The 20,521-nt window shown below is 58.9% G+C and overlaps 1 protein-coding gene and 1 long non-coding RNA gene across 6 annotated transcripts; one reads left to right on the top strand and one right to left on the bottom strand.

Moving 5' to 3' along the window:
* The first annotated feature begins 1,249 nt into the window (after positions 1–1,249).
* On the top strand, positions 1,250–6,955 carry LOC136571142 (uncharacterized). Of its 3 annotated transcripts, none has more exons than XR_010785645.1 (3): positions 1,250–1,423; positions 2,898–3,172; positions 3,888–6,955. It is a non-coding gene; the product is annotated as an uncharacterized lncRNA (long non-coding RNA). The 3 variants fall into 3 exon arrangements; XR_010785647.1 differs by lacking the exon at positions 1,250–1,423 and adding an exon at positions 2,309–2,399; XR_010785646.1 differs by lacking the exon at positions 1,250–1,423 and adding an exon at positions 2,369–2,485.
* A 2,105-nt stretch (positions 6,956–9,060) lies between these two features.
* Positions 9,061–20,017, bottom strand: ZBTB45 (zinc finger and BTB domain containing 45). Of its 3 annotated transcripts, XM_066571506.1 has the most exons (5): positions 15,501–15,546; positions 12,741–15,238; positions 10,967–11,214; positions 10,285–10,312; positions 9,061–9,870 (listed from the first exon to the last, which is right to left on the bottom strand). In XM_066571506.1, exons 2-5 carry the CDS (start codon positions 13,834–13,836, stop codon positions 9,788–9,790), a joined length of 1,455 nt encoding a protein of 484 aa, XP_066427603.1. In that variant the 5' UTR covers positions 13,837–15,238; positions 15,501–15,546; the 3' UTR covers positions 9,061–9,787. The 3 variants fall into 3 exon arrangements, with proteins under 3 accessions (XP_066427603.1, XP_066427602.1, XP_066427601.1); XM_066571505.1 differs by lacking the exons at positions 9,061–9,870; positions 10,285–10,312; positions 10,967–11,214; positions 15,501–15,546 and adding exons at positions 11,287–11,571; positions 19,922–20,017; XM_066571504.1 differs by lacking the exons at positions 9,061–9,870; positions 10,285–10,312; positions 10,967–11,214 and adding an exon at positions 11,287–11,571.
* Positions 20,018–20,521: the final 504 nt, after the last annotated feature.

Genomic DNA, 20,521 nt, shown 5'->3' on the forward strand with positions numbered 1-20,521 from the left:
TCACGGCGTGGTCCATCCGTCCAATCATCTCCATGGCCTCTCATGGTCCATCCGTCCAATCATCTCCATGGCCACTCATGGTCCACCTGTCCAACCCCTGTTCAAGAACATTCCAGGGGTCCCACCAGGTCAATGACATCATCACCCTCATGGTCCATCCATCCAATCATCTCCATGGCCTCTCATGCTCCATCCGTCCAATCATCTCCATAGCCTCTCATGGTCCATCTATCTGTCCAATCATCTCCATAGCCTCTCATGGTCCATCCCTCCAAGCATCTCCATAGCCTCTCATGGTCCATCTATCTGTCCAATCATCTCCATAGCCTCTCATGGTCCATCCCTCCAAGCATCTCCATGGTCTCTCATGGTCCATCTATCTGTCCAATCATCTCCATGGCCACTCATGGTCGATCCATCCAATCATCTCCATGGTCCATCTGTCCAATCCCTGTGTCCAGCTCAGTTCCAGAACATTCCAGGGGTCCCATCAGATCATCACCCTCAATGAGGTGACATCACTCACCCAGGGGCTGCACGCGGTGCTCCCGGGTGTACCTGACCCTCAGGTGAGCCCCCACGCAGGTGGCGCACAGCGGCTCCGAGCACTCCAGACAGAAGCTGGTGGCGCTGGCGTTGTCCTCGCAGCTGGTGCAGCTCTGGGGACAAGGGACATGCCAGGGGGGACACATCCCTTTGGCCCCAATTAGTGTTAATTAGCATTAATTAGCGTTAATTAGCATGAATTAGTGTTAATTAAGCCCTACCTGCCCGCTGGGGCTGGGCTGCAGGAACAGGTTCTCCATGATGTCACCCAGGGGACACTGCTGGTGGCACACGGGACACTCGAACGCTGAGGGGACACGGAGGGGACACGAAGGGGACACAGAGGGGACAGAGTCACAGCAGGGTCACGGTGTCCCCATGGGTGGGGGGACAGGGGTGTCCCCTCCCCACAGAGCTCCCAGTAACTCCCAGTGCTCCCAGTAACTCCCAGTGCTCCCAGTTTCCCCCAGTACCTCCCTGTGGTGGGAAGGGGGCAAAAATTACGAAGCTAAGATCCCATGGGAGAGGGGGGGGAGGTGGTAAACTACAACATCTGTTCCAGAAAGTTCTCGGCTCTAAACTTCCCCATTGGAGCACCCCACAAAACGCCTCCCCCGCACCCCGGTTCCCCCGTCCCAATGGCTGGAGAGCCCCGCTGTGCCCGCCCCTCCGTTCCCCTTCTTAAACCCGGGTCCCGCCCGCTTTCGGGGCTCGGTTTCTTTGCCCTGCTCCGAATTCTTGTGGCTCCGGGACAAACCCGGCCCCGGGGGAGCCGCTGCGAAGCTGACAAGGAGCGGCAGGAACGCAGCCAAGCCACTGTGAGGCGTCTGTCTGTCTGTCTGTCTGTCTGTCCGTCCGGGACTTTGAGAGAACTTCGGTAAGTAGAATGCAGTGCTCATCGCAGCACGCACCCCCCCACCCGAACGAATCTGCTTTTATTTTATTTTATTTGCCTCGTCAATGTGTTTTTAGCGATGGGATGTCGCCTATCCCGCGCTCAGAGGGAGTTTTATCTCCAAATTCGAAGTCGCCTTGTTTCGGGAAAAAAAAATGTGTTTTTAAAAAGGGATGTTAAGGTGTTCGTTCGGTTTGTGTTCGAGCGTTTTCCCGAGATTTCTCGGGAAGATGTTTTGTCCGTTTCGTTATGGGAAAAAGTGGTGAAATGCATTTATTTAGAGCAAGTTAAGGGGAGTTTTAGGTTTGGAAAATTCACTGCTTTGTTTGATTCGATTTTTAAGTTGATAAAAAAATAGAAAAAGCCCAGGATCCCGGTCCTCCTTCCCCGTGTCCTCCCCCCGCTTTTTTAAACCTTCTGCACCCGTGGAGGATGCGGGACACACGCCCTGTCCCGCTGCCGTCTCCTGCATCCACCAGCGCCTCTCCCCGCCTGGGACTGGCCACCCCAGACTGGAATTTACCCGTAACCCCCATCCTAAAAATCTCTGTTTGTAGTTCGGGGGTTCTTGTTTACAAAATGGCGGCGGCCACGCGCCTGCACAAGATGGCGGCGGCCTCGTGGTAGCGCAGGGCGCCGCCATTTCCCTCCTCCGGCCACTCCCCCTGCGTCGGGCCCGCCCCTCTCCGGTCTGGGTCTTCCTGGGGGCGGTGCTCCCGCGAAAGGCCCCGCCCAGGGGCGTAGCGTCAGTTTAAAGCCGCGCCCTCTGTAGTTTGTCCCGGTTCCCATGGCAATATGACCGGAAGTGGGCGTGGTTTAAACCGGAAGGCCGCCATCTTGGCTTGCCGGAAACCCTGCGGTTTAGCGTGTCCGGTCACCTCCTCAGGGGCGGAGATTTGGCTGCACCCCCGGCCACAACACCAGGCCAGGGAGCAGCTGGGCAAAGATCCGGGAGGAGGTAATCAGGGACGGGAATCTTGAGCTGGCAGAGGGCCTGGAGCGGGTGGCTGCTCCAGTCATTCTTAATCCGAATGGGAACGCGAGGTGGGAGCAAATTCCACACGCAGAGATCCAAGAGCTGCGGAAAGCAGCGAAAGACTGTGGGAGAGGTTCACCCCATTTTAAAAATTTACTAGAACTGACATTTACTGGACATATTCCAGTAGCCCATGACTTAAAGTACATTATGACAGCCCTGTTGACCCCCACTGAGTTTCTTTTCTGCAAAGCCAATTGGAAAAAACTGTTAAAGGCAGGCCCTGATTGAGAAACATCAAATGCAAGGATTAGGTGATGGTGCTATGGATGCATTTGCGGGTGAAGGAGATTTTATTAGGCCTGAAGGTCAGGCCATTTTGCCTGATGTAATTGATGAAATTAATGAAATTAATTTCAGTAATTGATGTAATTAATGAAATTAAACTAGCTGCTAAAACTGCACTTTTAACTATCCCAGACGATGCCACCGCCTTGCAAAGCTTCTCAGCCACCCACCAGGGAGTCGACGAGCCCTTCATCAAGTTCGTGGAGCGCCTCCGAGAAGCCATCGAAAGACAGAACGACAACGTGGAAGCCAGGGGCGAGCTGCTCCAAAAAATGGTCATGAGTAACCTCAACTGAGCCACCAAGAAGATCCTCAGAGCTCTTCCACAGGACCCTGAGCCTCCTATCGCCCAAATGGTCACCGCCTGCACCAGAGCCACCTCACTGGAACAGCCAATTGCGGCTGCGGTAAGCAAGGGTGTCGGGGGAGGCAATGGTGACTTGAAATAATATTCAATATTTTAATTGCAAGCACTATAGCCCTAATTATGCCAACTGTGCCTACCCCCTGTCCGATGGGTGCATTGATTCCACCGTGGCTCCAGCAGCCTCCTCAGCTGGAGGAAAATGTTTTTTTCTGGGAAATGGTTTTTTCTGGGAAATGGTTTTTTCTGGAAAATGTTTTTTTCTGGGAAATGGTTTTTTCTGGGAAATGGTTCTCGGCCCCACACGATTACACCAAGTCGAGGCCTCAGCGGTTCCAGGTGGGCAGCAAAAACCAATTCCCAGATGGGTCATTTCTGAGGCTCAGAGCCCCGAGGGAGGTTTCAGGTCCTTCAGTCGGACAGGGCAGGTAGACTCGAGCCTTTGCAGAGTCCTCCACAGCTCAGTCACAGTCGTGGTAGAGGATGAGGGCTTTGCCAGGGTTCCAGCTGGCTTCTTGGAGCCTCCCTCCCACGACAGGACCATGGAGGTGCTGATTGTTGGGGACAACAAACACGCTCCTTTTGGAATTACTGTGATCCCAGAGGTTGTGACCGTTCACCCTTCCAATGAAACAACTGTGACCGTTTCCTGTACCCCACCGCCGCACACTTAGCGCAGGCACGCTCCTTCTGCACAGATGTGTGTGCTTCCAGGACAGGACCCTGATGAGTCTAATTGTGGTGTTTATTTCACACAGAAACCATCCAGGGAAAGACCTAACACGTCAGCCACCGTCTCCTACAAAGAGAAGAACTTGCACCTTCCGATGATGGCAGGCACAGGAAGATTCACCTTTACACCTTCTGATGATGGCAGACACAGGAAGATTCACCTTTACACCTTTCAGTGGTGGCAGGCACAGGAAGATTCACCTTTACACCTTCCGATGATGGCAGGCGCAGGAAGATTCACCTTTACACCTTTCAATGATGGCAGGCACAGGAAGATTCACCTTTACACCTTTCAATGGTGGCAGGCACAGGAAGATTCACCTTTACACCTTTCAATGATGGCAGGCACAGGAAGATTCACCTTTACACCTTTCAATGATGGCAGGCACAGGAAGATTCACCTTTACACCTTTCAATGGTGGCAGGCACAGGAAGATTCACCTTTACACCTTCTGATGATGGCAGCACAGGAAGATTCACCTTTACACCTTGCAATGATGGCAGGCACAGGAAGATTCACCTTTACACCTTTCAGTGATGGCAGGCACAGGAAGATTCACCTTTTCACCTTCCGATGATGGCAGGCACAGGAAGATTCACCTTTACACCTTGCAATGGTGGCAGGCACAGGAAGATTTACCTGCCAAGAGACAAACCCACCGCGTCGCCCCTCCTGCCCCGGAATCCGCCCTTCCCATGGAAAAGGAGAAGGAGGAAGGGGACATAACTCAAACCTGGTTGCAAGGGTGCTCATCACACACGCAGATCCACCCCCTCGATGGAGCAGACAAACGTTTCGCACAGAAATGTCCTCCCGCCCTTCCCAAAGTTCTGTTATTAGCAAGAAGTCGTTGCCTCCTCCCGGCTGCCGACGTTACGCGCCTCGGGTTCTGCCCCTCTCTCCCTCCCCCATTCTTTGCCATCCTCCTTCCCTTCTTCCGCCTTGTGGCGCTTCTGCTGCTTCTCCTTCTCCTCCTTTCCTCCTTCCTTCTCCTCCTTCAACCCACGGAGAAGGGGGAGGTAGCAGAGAGAGTTTGAGTACGGGTTGATGTCGAACGGGAAGAGACCATTTCCCGTGAGAACAGGGGAACAGGCAAAGAGAAAACAGAGGAAGTTTGAGTTATGGTTGAGAGTGTTTTGGCCCCCAGATCCCGAATCCTTTTGGGGTCTGATGAGCGTCGGCATCGGGTGCCTTGGCTCGGCGTTGGGTTCATCCCGCAGCGCCGGTTTTGTCTTGTTTGCCAAAAGTGGCCCCGCTGACCACTCGCGTTCCGCGGCGCAGCTCCATGGCCCCCTTTACCCATTCAAGGTTTAGGATAGGTTGGGATTGTTTAGGCTCCTTGTTTTGATTAGGAAACCTTTTCAACAATCGGAAGCTCGCGAAAGTTGGAGACGGGTTGAGGTTGCAGGGCACGGCGAAGTTGCGCGTCTTTTGTAAGCGGCGTTTCTGAAAGTTAACGCGCTCGCCCCACGTCCGAGCTGAGGTCGCGTGTTTTTCAAGGAGGTCGCGTGTTTTTCAAGGAGGTCGCGTGGTTCCATGTAAAAGGTACCTTTGAGCTCACGTGTTTTTCACGTGAAAGGCAATTTGGAAATCCCGTGGGGTTTTTTTTCATGCATGAGGCACCTCCTGCGCTCCGTGCTCCTGGCGGGGCTTTACACCTGCCGGGCACGCGCGAGTCAATCGAGGCATCGAGGAATTCCACTATGAGCTCAGCATAGCCTGGGGTTTAGAGGTGGTTCACAAGGCTGGTGTCTTTGCAAGGGGGCCACGAAAAAGGAGACTGGTTCTAATCTCCGAGAAGGGATCGGGTGCGCTGGTGCAGACAAGGGAGAGAGGAACGACCGAGGGAGAGAGGAACGACCGAGGGAGAGAGGAACGTGCTTCTCGACGCCACACTCGGGGCATTCCCAGCCTTGCAGCCACCCTCGCCTCCATCCAGGTGTCTTTGCAAGGGGGCCACGAAAAAGGAGACTGGTTCTAATCCCCGAGAAGGGATCGGGTGCGCTGGTGCGCCCCGAGGGAGAGAGGAACGACCGAGGGAGAGAGGAACGACCGAGGGAGAGAGGAACGTGCTTCTCGACGCCACACTCGGGGCATTCCCAGCCTTGCAGCCACCCTCGCTTCCATCCAGGTGATCTCCAGCCCAAACAGAACACCTGGGTCACCTTGGCCAGGTCCCTCCAGCAGGACAACTTCGGTACGGCCACGGGAAGCGCGGACAAGCCGTTACCTCCGTGCCTGGTGGGAGTCCCCTGACAGAAAAAGATGAGAAAGATGAGATGGGTTTCTCATGGGTGAGAAACCAAACACTGTGGACTCCTGGCATGGATGGACAAGGATTCTTCACGTGCCTCACCAGAGCCCCACGAGCCGGACCCGTTGGGCCCATCCAGAGCAAAGCGCTGCATTAATTTTGTGCACGCAGCGAGACCAAATCGGCAGATGAGACCTCCAAGCAAAGATGCCTCACCAGACGATAAAAGAGGGTCCCTGCAGCCTGGGCCAGCTGAGTACCCTCACCCCAAATACCTCCCAATTGCAGAATTGCAAGCAGAACACCAAATTATCCCGCCAGAAGAGATCTTGGAAGAATTCGGTCCAGATTGTGACGGCCAAATTCACACTTGGGGAACGACCCGAGAGGGTCGCGGTTTCCATTTTTCCACGCCGGGGTCGCCGCCGCGAAGGCCCTCGGGGAGATTTCTCAGCCGGGCTGTTGGCTCGGTGAGCAGGCCAAGGCGACGTTCGTGGACGAAGAGGCCGCCGGGCTCGCCACGTTTCAAGATAGGGCAGCAATCGAATTTTCTGCTGCTCTCCCGCGGCCGTGGATGCGAGGACTTTGAAGGACTCTGCTGCTTCGGCCTGTTGTGGCACAGCAGCGCGATACAGGCGAACATAACGGGGCTGTTAAATCACGTGAACTGCGTTAAGGCTGAGGAGAAGGCGGCTGCAGAGTGGCTGGACGGGCTGTTCAACCGATGGGGAGTTTCTGAGTGGGCCCCCTCTGTCTCAAGGGGGCTGCTGTGGGTCACCATCCTAACAGGGATTGTTGGGACTGTTGTATTTTGCCTCAAAAAAGCTCTTTTAAAGACACTCGGAGAGGCCTTTTTAATAAACAGAAAAGGGGGAGATGCGGGGGGAGAGGGCGGAGATGACGGAGCTGAGATCCCATGGAGGGGAGGGGGGCTGGTGGTAAATTACAGCGTCTGTTCCAGAAAGTTCTCTGCTCTAAACTTTCCCCATTGGAGCACCCCATGTGCTGCCCCAGTAACTCCCAGTGCTCCCAGTAACCCCCAGTGCTCCCAGTAACCCTCAGTGCTCCCAGTATCTCCCAGTAACTTCCAATATCTCCCAGTAACTCCCAGTGCTCCCAGTAACCCCCAGTGATTCCAGTAACTCCCAGTAATTTCCAGTAAGTCCCAGTAATCCCCCATGATCCCAGTAACCCTCAGTGCTCCCAGTATCTCCCAGTATCTCCCAGTGCTCCCAGTAACCCCCAGTAACCTCCAGTGATCCCAGTAAGTCCCAGTAATCCCCCATGATCCCAGTAACCCCCAGTGCTCCCCCTGGGAGTCACTGGGAGCACTGGGAGATGTGCTGGGAATTACTGGGGATTAATGGAATCACTGGGAATACTGGGAGCACGGGGGGTTACTGGGAGTTACTGGGATCACTGGGAGACACTGGGACACAGCTGAGCAGGTGACACAGCACAGGTGACATCAATTTTAATGTAAAAAGCGGCAAAAACAGCACCAAAAGTGTCCCTAAACCCCCCCCCCGCCCCCGGGGTCATTGTCACCATCGGGGGCACAGGAGGGACCCTGTGTCCCCCAGGTATGGAGGGGACAGGTGGGACCCTGTGTCCCCCCAGGTGTGGAGGGGACAGGTGGGACCGTGTGTCCCCCCAGGTGTGGAGGGGACAGGTGGGACCCTGTGTCCCCCCAGGTGTGGAGGGGACAGGTGGGACCGTGTGTCCCCCAGGTGTCCATCCCTGGCCGGGGGGGTCACAGAGCCATGGAGTGGGTGGGGGAGGGGCCAGCTGCTCTGGGGACACCATTCCAGGGATTTGTCCCCAAAATCCAGCTCCACCTCCCCTTCCCCAGCAGGAAACCCCTCCTCGTGTCCTGGAGCTCCAGGACCATGTCCCAAGTCCATCCCCAGCTCCTCCGTGGGCTCTCAGGTGTCCCTGGATCCTTCTTCAGGTGGGACACCTGGCTGGGACACCTGGACCTTTCACCAAGCCAGTCCCACGTCCATCTCCAGCTCCAGGATGGGCTCTCAGGTGTCCCTGGATCCTTCTCCAGGTGGAACACCTGGCTGGGATACCTGGCTGGGACACCTGGACCTTTCATCAAGCCAATCCCACGTCCCTCTCCAGTCCTGGGTCACCTCTGAGGTGTCCCTGGATGCTTCTCCACATGGGACACCTGGCTGGGACACCTGGACGCCATGGGGGAGGGACCTTTCACCAAGCCAGTCCCAGGTCCATCCCCAGCTCCTGGGTCACTCTCAGGTGTCCCTGGATCCTTCTCCAGGTGCGACACCTCAACTCCATCCAGCCCTCCGGGCATCTCCATGGCCTCTCATGGTCCATCCGTCCAATCATCTCCATGGCCTCTCATGGTCCATCCGTCCAATCATCTCCATGGCCACTCATGGTCCATCCATCCAATCATCTCCATGGCCACTCATGGTCCATCCATCCAATCATCTCCATGGCCAATCACAGCGTGGTCCATCCGTCCAATCATCTCCATGGCCACTCATGGTCCATCCGTCCAATCATCTCCATGGCCAATCACAGCGTGGTCCATCCATCCAATCATCTCCATGGCCTCTCATGGTCCATTCATCCAATCATCCCCATGGCCTCTCATGGTCCATCCATCCAATCATCTCCATGGCCACTCATGGTCCATCCATCCAATCATCTCCATGGCCACTCATGGTCCATCCATCCAATCATCTCCATGGCCAGTCACAGCATGGTCCATCCATCCAATCATCTCCATGGCCTCTCATGGTCCATCCATCCAATCCCCGTTCTAGAACATTCCAGGGGTCCCATCAGATCATCACCCTCACTGTTCAGCCCTGCAAGCATCTCCATGGTCACTCATGGTCCATCTGTCCAATCCCCGTTCCAGAACATTCCGGGGGTTCCCACCAGATCAATGACATCATCACCCTCAATGTCCATCCATCCAATCATCTCCATGACCAATCACAGCGTGGTCCATCCATCCAATCATCTCCATGGCCACTCATGGTCCATCCATCCAATCCCAGTGCCCAGCAGAGTTCCAGAACATTCCAGGGGTCCCATCAGATCATCATCCTCAATGTCCAGCCCACCGAGCATCTCCATGGCCAATCACAGCGTGGTCCATCCATCCAATCATCTCCATGGCCTCTCATGGTCCATGAATCCAATCCCTGTGCCCACCTCAGTTCCAGAACATTCCAGGGGTCCCATCAGATCAATGACATCATCATCCTCACGGTCCATCCATCCAATCATCTCCATGGCCTCTCATGGTCCATCCATCCAATCCCTGTGCCCAGCAGAGTTGCAGAACATTCCGGGGGTCCCACCAGGTCAATGACATCATCACCCCCATTGTCCATCCATCCAATCATCTCCATGGCCACTCATGGTCGATCCATCCAATCCCCGTGCCCAGCAGAGTTCCAGAACATTCCAGGGGTCCCATCAGGATCTGTCCCTGATCCCGGTTCTGCCTGGACCCCCAGGTGTCCCCCACATCCCCGTGCCCTTCTCCTGTCACCAGGAACGTCCCCACAACCTCCAGAACCCCATGGAGATCCCCTCGCCCGCCTCCTCCGCCCTTCAGCCCGGCTGCTCCACCGAGGGGCCCCCAGGGCCCCCCTCACAGCCCTGCCAGGGGCCGGGACCCCTCCTCAGGCCGGGAGAGCAGGGCCAGCACCTGCCATGCCCTGCCACGTGCCCAGTCCAGGTTCTGGTGGTGGCCCTGGTGGCAGCCCTGGTGTCGGTCCTGGTGATGACCCAGGTGGTGGCCCCAGTGCCAGCCCAGATGGTGGCCCTGGTGGTGGCCCCAGTGCCAGCCCAGATGGTGGTGGCCCTGGTGGCAGCCCAGATGTTGGCCCTGCTGGTTGCCCTGGTGGCGGTCCTAGCACTGGCCCCAGATGGTGGCACTGGTGATGGTCCTGGTGGTGGCCCCAGTGGTGGCCCAGATGGTGGCCCTGGAGGCAGTTCCAGTGGTGGCCCTGGAGGCAGTTCCAGTGGCCCTGCTGGCAGTGGTGGCCCTGGTGGCAGCCCCGATGGTGGCCCTGGTGGAGGCCCTGGTGGCAGCCCTGATGGTGGCCCTGGTGGTGGCCCTGGTGGCAGTCCTAGTGGAGGTCCTGGTGGTAGTCCTGATGCTGGCCCTGGTGGCAGCCCGGTGGTGGCCCTGGTGGCGGTCCTGGTGGCAGCCCTGGTGGTGGCCCCGGTTGTGGCCCTGGTGGTGGCCCTGGTTGTAGTCCTGATGGTGGCCCTGGTGGTAGCCCAGGTGATGGTCCTGCTGATGGCCCCGATGGTGGCCCCAATGGTGGCCCTGGTGGTGGCCCCAACGTCAACCTGGGTGGTGTTCCTGCTGGTGGCCCCGATGGTGGCCCTGGTGGCAGTCCCAGTGGTGGCAGTCCCAGTGATGGCCCTGGTGGCAGCCCTGGTGGTGGCCCTGGTGATGGCCCTGCTGGTGGCCCCGGTGGCATCGCAGATGGTGGCCCTGGTGATGGCCCCAGTAGAGGAGGCCCTGGTGGCATCGCAGATGGTGGCCCTGGTGGCAGTCCCAGTGGTGGCAGTCCCAGCGATGGCCCCGGTGGCAGCCCCGGTGGTGGCCCCGGTGGCAGCCCCGGTGGCGGCCCTGATGGTGGCCCTGGTGACAGTCCCAGAGATTGCCCCAGTGGCAGCCCCGGTGGCAGCCCCGACGGTGGCCCCGGTGATGGCCCAGGTGGTGGCCCTGGTGGTGGCCCCAGCGGTGGCCTCGGTGGCAGCCCGGGTGACGGCCCTAGCGCCAGCACAGATGGTGGCCCTGGTGGCAGCGCCAGCGCCGTCCCCGCCGGCGTCCCCGGTGTCCCCGCGTGCGCGGTGGCGGCGTGGCGCTCCAGGAGGGTGCGGTGCGAGAACCCCCGGCGGCAGAGGCGGCACTGGAAGCGCTCGGGGCGGTGCGTGCGCATGTGCACGTTCAGGGAGCTCTTCTGCGTGAAGCGCTTGCAGCACACGGAGCACTGGAAGGCGCGGACGCCCGTGTGCGTCACCATGTGCTTGAGCAGGTAGTCCCGGAGCGAGAAGGAGCGCCAGCAGATGGAGCACTGGTGGGGCTTCTCACCTGTGGGGAGGGAAATGGGCAGCTGGGGTCACTGTGGGGCAGTACTGGTCAGTGTGGGGCAGTGTGGGGCAGTGTGGGTCAGCACTGGTCAGTGTGGTCAGTACTGGTCAGTGTGGGGCAGTACTGGTCAGCATGGTCAGTACTGGTCAGTGTGGTCAGTACTGGTCAGTGTGGGGCAGTACTGGTCAGTGTTGGTCAGTACTGGTCAGTGTGGTCAGTGTGGGTCAGTGTGGGGCAGTGTGGGTCAGCACTGGTCAGTGTGGTCAGTACTGGTCAGTGTGGTCACCATGTGCTTGAGCAGGTAGTCCCGGAGCGAGAAGGAGCGCCAGCAGATGGAGCACTGGTGGGGCTTCTCACCTGTGGGGAGGGAAATGGGCAGCTGGGGTCACTGTGGGGCAGTACTGGTCAGTGTGGGGCAGTACTGGTCAGTGTGGGGCAGTGTGGGTCAGTACTGGTCAGTGTGGGGCAGTACTGGTCAGTGTGGGGCAGTGTGGGTCAGTACTGGTCAGTACTGGTCAGTGTGGGGCAGTAATGGTCAGTACTGGTCAGTGTGGGGCAGTACTGGTCAGTACTGGTCAGTGTGGGTCAGTACTGGTCAGTGTGGGTCAGTACTGGTCAGTGTGGGGCAGTAATGGTCAGTACTGGTCAGTGTGGTCAGTACTGGTCAGTGTGGGTCAGTGTGGTCAGTACTGGTCATTGTGGGTCAGTACTGGTCAGTGTGGGTCAGTGTGGTCAGTACTGGTCATTGTGGGTCAGTACTGGTCAGTGTGGTCAGTACTGGTCAGTGTGGGTCAGTGTGGTCAGTACTGGTCAGTGCGGGGCAGTACTGGTCAGTGTGAGGCAGTGTGGGTCAGTACTGGTCATTGTGGGTCAGTACTGGTCAGTGTGAGGCAGTGTGGGTCAGTACTGGTCAGTGTGGGGCAGTGTGGGGCAGTGTGGGGCAGTACTGGTCAGTGTGGGGCAGTAATGGTCAGTACTGGTCAGTGTGGTCAGTACTGGGCAGTGTGGGTCAGTACTGGGCAGTGTGGGGCAGTGTGGGGCAGTGTGGGGCAGTGTGGATTGTATCAGGTCAACATGGGCCAAAACGGGGCCCTAGGACCCCCAAGTGTGTCCCCGGGTGTGTCCCCATGTCCCTGCTGTCCGTCAGGTGTGTCCCCATGTCCCCAGGTGTGTCCCCAGGTGCGCTCACCTGAGTGGATGAACATGTGCTTGCTGTAGTTCTTGTGGGTGTGTCCCCATGTCCCAGGTGTGTCCCCAGGTGTGTCCCCAGCTGTCCCCAGGTGTGTCCCCAGGTGCGCTCACCTGAGTGGATGAACATGTGCTTGCTGTAGTTCTTGTGGGTGTGTCCCCACGTCCCCAGGTGTGTCCCCATGTCCCCAGGTGTGTCCCCAGGTGTGTCCCCAGGTGCGCTCACCTGAGTGGATGAACATGTGCTTGCTGTAGTTCTTGTGGGTGTGTCCCCATGTCCCCAGGTGTGTCCCCATGTCCCCAGGTGTGTCCCCAGGTGTGTCCCCAGGTGCGCTCACCTGAGTGGATGAACATGTGCTTGCTGTAGTTCTTGCGGGAGCTGAAGCTCTTCTGGCAGTGCCCGCACTGGTACGGGGGGGGCTGTGCCCGGCTCCGGGGGGCTCCGGGGGGCGCCGGGGGCGCTGTGAGAGCCCCGCCCCCCTCCAGCCCCCCCCGCCAGGGCGGCGCCACCACCGGGGGGGCCCCGAATCCGACCCCGTCCCCGCCGGGAGCCTCCCAGGGCGGCACCGACGGCGCCTCGGCCGCGGCGGCGGCTCCAAAACAGGGCAGGGACAGCGAGGCCACGACGCCTTCCTGGGGGGCTCCTTCATCCTCCGCTTCCTCCTCATCCTCCTCCTCATCATCCTCATCCTCCTCCAGGCGCTCCTCTTTGAGAGGGACGGGCGCCAGGCGCAGCGGCTGCCGCTGCTTGCGGCTGTGCCCGCTGGGGCCGTCCGTGGGCATCTCCGTGGGCACTTCCGTGGTCAGTTCCGTGGTCAGTTCAGTGGTCAGTTCAGTGGTCAGTGGTGTGGATAGTTCTGTGGTCAGTTCTGTGGTCAGTGGTGTGGATAGTTCAGTGGTCAGAGATGGGGTCAGCGGTGTGGCCAGCTCTGTGCTCAGTTCTCTGGTCAGCGGTGTGGCCAGCTTTGTGGTCATCTCTGTGGTCATTTCTGTGGTCATTTCTGTGGCCAGCGGTGTGGCCATCTCAGCGGCCATCTCGGCGCTCAGCGCCGGCGTCACCACCCGCGCCTGCGAGATGATCTGCGTGCACTCGCCGATGACGGCCTCGATCTGCAGCACGGAGGCGGCGGTGAGGATGTGCAGCGCCTCGGAGCGCGCCACCACCAGGCTCCCGCTGTACAGGAACTCCACCAGCTGGCGCACGGCCGCCCAGGGCACCACGGGCGGCACCTCGATGGCCGAGTGGCCCAGGCTGAGCTTGTCGTGGAAGAAGGGGCTGCCGGCGGCCAGCACGCAGCGGTGGGCGCGCAGCGAGGCGCCGCGGGCCCGCACCGTCACGTCGCAGAAGTGGCCGCGGGCGCGCTGCCCGTTGAGCGTCCGCAGCAGCGAGCGGCTGAAGTTGTGCAGGTGGATGTAGTGGACGGCGTCCGGCATGGCTGGAACGACGGGGACGGGGACCGGGGGGGACAATGGGGGTAGAGGGATGGTGGGGACGCTGCGGGTAGAGGGGACACTGGGCAATCAGGGGACACTGGGGACTCAGAGGGATGGTGGGGTTAGAGGGGACAGGGGGACACTGGGGGATAGAGGGGATGGTGGGGACACGGGGACACTGGGATAGAGGGGACACTGGGGATGTAGGGGACACTGGGACACAGGGGGGACACTGGGGATAGAGGGGACGCTGAGAACTCAGAGGACACTGGGGACTCAGGGGGATGGTGAGGTTAGAGGGGACAGAGGGGACGCTGGGACATGGGGGGGACACTGGGATAGAGGGGACACTGGGGACACTGGGGACACGGGGATGGTGGGGATAGAGGGGACACTGGGGACAGAGGGGACACTGGGACACAGGGGGGACAGAGGGGCACTGGGGATAGAGGGGACACTGAGGACTCAGGGGACACTGGGGACTCAGGGGGATGGTGAGGTTAGAGGGGACACTGGGGACAGAGGGGACACTGGGGACACAGGGATGGTGGGGACAGAGGGGCACTGGGGATAGAGGGGACACTGAGGACTCAGGGGACACTGGGGACTCAGGGGGATGGATGGTGGGGTTAGAGGGGACACTGGGGGGCACTGGGATACAGGGGACACAGGGACAGTGGGGTTAGAGGGGACAGAGGGGACACTGGGATAGAGGGGACACTGGGGGACAGAGGGACATGGGGGGACACGGGGATGATGGGGATAGAGGGGACCCTGGGGACACAGAGACACTGGGACACTGGGGATAGAGGGGGGATAGAGGGGACACAGGGACACTTGGGATAGAGATGGACAGAGGGGACACGGGGACACGGAGGGGACACTGGGATACTGAGGACTAGGGTGATACAGGGGACAGAGGGGACACTGGGGATAGAGGGGGGACAGGGGCTAGAGGGGACACGGGGACACTGGCATGGTGGGGTTAGAGGGGACAGATGGACACGGGGGGACACGGGGGGGACACAGGGGGACACGGGGATGGTGGGGATGGAGGGGACACAGGGGACAGAAGGGACACGGGGATGGTGGGGATGGAGGGGACACTGGGGACACAGTGGCGATAGAGGGGATACAGAGATGGCAGTGACAGCTGGGACACGGCAGGAACCCCCGAGACGGTGGGGACAGCAGGGACACTGGGGACACTGGGGACAGCAGGCACAGAGGGGACAGAGGGGACACTGGGGACAGCAGGCACAGAGGGGACAGCAGGGACAGAGGGGACACCGGGGGATGGTGGGGTTAGAGGGGACACAGGGGACAATGGGGACACCGGGCTGGCGGTGATGGGGCCACACGCGGGGGACAGCGGTGGGGACAGCGACGAGGCTGGCGGGACCTGGGGACAGAGACACGGGGCTGGTGACGCCACCGGGACTGGGGACGCCCTGTGTGACGTCACCGGGCGCTGGGGACAGTCCGTGTGACGTCACGGCGCGCTGATGACATCACGCCGAGGGACAGCGCGATGTCCCCGAGCTGTCCCCGGAGCCGGAACCGACCGAGCCGGTTCCCGCCCCGCCCCGGGACCCCTCGGGACCTCCCGGCCCGACCCTGCCCCTCCCCCATCCCAAAAACCCCCCGGGACCCCTCCCCCACACCTCGCTCCGGCTCCCGCCGCCACCGCTCTCTGACGTAACTTCCGCCGCAGTGAACCGGAAGTGGATCATAGTGAGAGGGGCCCAGAGCGCCCCCGCCCGCCATAGAGACGGGCGAGCGGCGGGGGCGCCCCCTGGCGGACCGGGGGTGTGGCGGCTCTTATGGAGCCACGGGGGACTCCAATGTCCCCAAAGGGACCCCAGTGGGGACCCCAGTGTCCCCACAGACCCCACAGGGATCCACATGGGGGCCCCAATGTCCCCAACCTCCCCAATATCCCCAAAGGGATCCCCCAATGTCCCCACAGACACCATAGGGATCCCCATGGAGACCCCAACGTCCTCAAAGGGACCCCAATGTCCCCAGTGTACCCAAAGGGCCCCCAATGTCCCTACAGACCCCACAGGGATCCCCATGGGGGACCCCAATGTCCCCAATGTCCCCAATGGGACGCCCTGCAATGTCTCCAATGTCCCCAAAGGGACCCGCCCCAATGTCTCCAGTGTCCCCAAAGGGATCCTCATGAGGACCCCAATGTCCCCAAAGGGACCCCATGGGGACCCCAATGTCCCCAAAGTCCCCATAGACCCCCACAGGACCCCCACAGAGCTGGACCCCCTGCACACCCTCATAGGGACCCCATGGTGGTCCCTGTCCATCCATGGTGGCCCACGGTGACTCGTTGACCCATGTCCATCCATGGTGAGCCGCATTGGTCCTCTTGGCCCATCTCCATCCGTGGTGACCCACGTTGACTCCTCTTGGCCCATTTTGATCCATCTCCATCCATGTTGGCCCACGTGGACTCCTCTTGGTCCATGTTGGTTCCTCTGGGCCCATTTTGATCCATCTCCATCCATCTTGACCCACGTTGACTCCTCTTGGTCCATGTTGGTTCCTCTGGGCCCATTTTGATCCATCTCCATCCATGTTGACCCATGTTGACTCCTCTTGGTCCATGTTGGTTCCTCTGGGCCCATTTTGATCCATCTCCATCCATGTTGGCCCACGTTGACTCCTGCTGCTCCATGTTGGCCCACGCTGACTCCTCTTGGTCCATTTTGATCCATCTCCATCCATGTTGGCCCATGTGGACTCCTCTTGGTCCATGATGGTCCGTGTCCATCCGTGTTGGCCCACATTGATTCTTTGACCCCTGTTGACCCATGGTGACCCACACTGACTCCTCTTGGCCCATCTCCATCCATGTTGGCCCATGTTGACGCCTCTCGGTCCATTTTGACCCACGCCCATCCATGCTGACCCACGTTGACTCCTGTCCATCCATGGTGACCCATGTTGATTCCTCTTGCTCCATCTCCATCCATGGTGACCCATGTTGGCTCATTGACTCCTGTTGATCCATGGTGATCCACGTTGACTCCTCTTGGCCCATGATGGTCCGTGTCCATCCATGTTGACCCACATTGACTCTTCTTGACCTGTTTTGATCCATCTCCATCTATGTGGACCCACACTGACTCCTCCTGGTCCATCTCCATCCATGTTGACTCACATTGATTGGTTGACCCCTGTTGATCCCCGTTGACCCACGTTGACTCCTCTTGGTCCATGACAGTCTGGGTCCATCCAGTTGACCCACGTTGACTCCTCTTGGCCCATTTTGATCCATGTCCATCCATGTTGACCCACATTGACTCGTTGACCCCTGTGGATCCATGCTGACCCACATTGACTCCTCTTGGCCCATAATGGTCTGGGTCCATCCATGTTGGCCCATATTGACTGCTCTTGGTCCATGTCCATCCATCTTTATCCGTGGTGACCCACGGTGATTTATTGACTCCTCTTGATCCATGGTGACCCACGGTGACTCCTCTCAGTCCATCTCCATCCATGCTGACCCACAGTGACTCCTCCTGGTCCATCTCGATCCGTCTGCATCCATGGTGACCCACGGTGACTCGTTGACCCCTCTTGGCCCATGTCCATCCATCTCCACCCATGTTGACCCGCATTGATTTGTGGACTCCTGTTGATCCATGGTGACCCACGTTGATTCCTCATGGTCCATGATGGTCTGGGTCCATCCAGTTGACCCATGTTGACTCTCCTTGGTCCATTTTGATCCATCTCCATCCATGGTGACCCACACTGGTTCCTGTTGACCCCTGTCCATCCATACTGACCCACACTGACTCCTCTTGGCCCATCTCCGTCCATGGTGACGCACCTTGACTCCTCTTGGCCCATGATGATTTGTGCCCATCCATGGTGACCCATGTTGATTCCTGTAGACTCCTGTTGGTCCATGGTGACCCACGTTGACTACTCCTGGTCCATCTCCATCCATGGTGACCCACACTGACTCGTTGACCCCTGTCCATCCGTGGTGACCCACACTGACTCATTGACCCCTGTCCATCCATGGTGACCCACACTGACTCGTTGACCCCTGTCCATCCGTGGTGACCCACACTGACTCGTTGACCCCTGTCCATCCGCGGTGACCCACATTGACTCGTTGACCCCTGTTGATCTGTGGTGACCCACACTGACTCGTTGACCCCTGTCCATCCGTGGTGACCCACACTGACTCGTTGACCCCTGTCCATCCATGGTGACCCACACTGACTCGTTGACCCCTGTCCATCCGTGGTGACCCACACTGACTCATTGACCCCTGTCCATCCATGGTGACCCACACTGACTCGTTGACCCCTGTTGATCTGTGCTGACCCATGTTGACTCCTCGTGGTCCATTTTGACCCATGGTGACCCACGCTGACTCCTCTTGGCCCACGATGGTCCATGTCCATCCATGTGGACCAAAGTCAATTCCTGTTGATCTGTGGTGACCCTCGCTGACTCCTCTTGGGCCCATTTTGACCCGTGTCCATCCATGGTGACCCACATTGATTCATTGACTCCCGTTGATCCGTGGTGACCCACACTGACTCCTCTTGATCCATCTCCATCCATGTTGACCCATGTTGACCCATGTTGACTCCTGTTGTTCCATGGTGACCCATGGTGACTCCTCTTGGTCCATCTTGATCCATGCCCGTCCATGTTGACCCATGTCGATTCGTTGACTCCTCTTGGCCCACGATGGTCTGCGTCCATCCATGGTGACCCACATTGATTCCTGTTGACCCCTCTTGATCCATGGTGATCTACACTGATTCCTCTTGGTCCATCTTGACCCACATTGACTCCTCTTGGCCCATCTTGACCCACGTCCATCCAGCTGACCCACATTGACTCCTCTTGGCCCAGCTTGATTCATCTCCATCCATGTGGACTCACACTGGCTCATTGACCGCTCTCCATCAATGGTGACCCACGTTGACTCATCTTGGTCCACGTCCATCCATGCTGACCCACAGTGACTCCTCCTGGTCCATCTTGATCAGGGTCCACCCATGTTGACACACATTGACCTGTGGTGACCCATAGTGACCCCTGGTGACCCCTGGTGACCCTAGTGTCACTCTGTGTCTCTCCCCACCATACAGGTGACCCCAGCGATGACCCCTTGTGTGACCCTACAACCCCCAGCTGTTCCCTCTGTTCCACCCAACTCCAGCCCATGCCAGGGGTCGGTGACCCTTCTGACATCACCCAGAGCCCTCACCACGGTGACGTCAGACCCAGCACTGTGACGTCACACCCAGCACCATGACGTCACAACCAGCACAGTGACGTCACACCCACTACAGTGACATCACACCCACCACCGTGATGTCACACCCAGCACAGTGACATCAGACCCAGCACTGTGACATCAGTGACGTGACAGTAAAAACTCAATAAAACCTAGTAAAACACAGTATAAACCAGTATGAAACAGTATAAACCAGTACGGGCCAGTAAAAACCAGTACAGACCAGTATAGCCAGTATAAACCAGTATGGACCAGTACAGACCAGTAGAAACCAGTACAATGAGTATACAAACCAATATGGACTAGTATAAACCCGTATGGGCCAGTAGAAACCAGTATATACCAGTATGAACTAATACAAACCAGTACAGACCAGTACAAACCAGTACAGACCAGCACAACCCAGTACAACCCACTACAGACCAGTGCATACCAGTATAAATTAATACAGACCAGTACAAACCAGTACAGACCAGCACAACCCAGTACAAACCAGTACAGACCAGGACAACCCAATACAGACCAGTACAACCCAGTAAGAGCCGCTGGACCAGGCTCGGGCTGGGTACTACATTACCCAGCGTGCATCGCGCGCGTTTCCGGGGGGAAGGAGGGGCGTGGCCTGGCCCAGTGAGACGCGGCCTAATTGGCAGCGGCGAAGGCGGGAAGGCGGAGGGGGCGTGGCCCCGTGAGGTGGAGGGGGCGTGGCCTCGTGAGGCGGCGCGGCCCGGGCGTTGCGCGGCGGCGGCGGCAGCGCCGGGCCCGGTTCTAGCCCGATTCTAACCCGGTTCTTACCCGGTCCTAACCCGGCTCCGGCCCCGGCAGAGCCCCCGCGAGCCCCGCAGGTGAGCGGGGAGCGGGGCAGAGGAAGAGGAGGAGGAGGAAGCGGCGGGGCCGCGGCGGCGGCGCCTGCGCGGGGCGGGCCTGGAGGAGGCGGGGCCTGAAGGAGCTGAGGGGAAAGGGGCGGGGCCTGAGGGCGGTGAGGGGCGGGACAGCACCTATAGAAAGGGGCGGGGCCTAATGCGATCTGGCCACGCCCCCGGTTTGGCCACGCCCTCCAGATCGGCTTTGGGGTCTCACCTGCACACCTGGGATGGGGCTGGGGTCTCACCTGTCCCCCCGTGTCAGGTTTGGGGTCTCACCTGTGTCTCTCATGTCCAGGCTTTTACCTGCCCAACTGCACTGGGTGTGGGGTCTCACCTGTGCTGGGATTGGGGTCTCACCTGTTCCTGTGTTTCTTATCTGGACTCTCAACTGTTTCTTGTCTTGGCTCTCACCTGTCTCAGGTTTGGGCTTTCAGCTGTGTCAGGTGTGGGCTCTCACCTGTCCCCGTGTTTGGGTCTGGGCTCTCATGTGAATCAGGTGCAGGCTCTCACCTGTCCCAGGTCTGGGCTC

Source organism: Molothrus aeneus, unplaced genomic scaffold, assembly GCF_037042795.1.
Source record: "Molothrus aeneus isolate 106 unplaced genomic scaffold, BPBGC_Maene_1.0 scaffold_70, whole genome shotgun sequence".
In the NCBI taxonomy this organism is placed as follows: Eukaryota; Metazoa; Chordata; class Aves; order Passeriformes; family Icteridae; genus Molothrus; species Molothrus aeneus.

Coding starts and splice junctions, on each gene's coding strand:
- ZBTB45 (XM_066571506.1), bottom strand. CDS start 13,836: ATGCCGGACGCCGTCCACTACATCCACCTGCACAACTTCAGCCGCTCG. Junction 10,313..10,966: donor GCCACGCCGCCACCGCGCAC/GCGGGGACACCG, acceptor CCAGGGCTGCCA/CCAGGACCGCCACCAGGGCC. Junction 9,871..10,284: donor GCCACCAGGGCCACCACCGG/GCTGCCACCAGG, acceptor GACCGACACCAG/GGCTGCCACCAGGGCCACCA.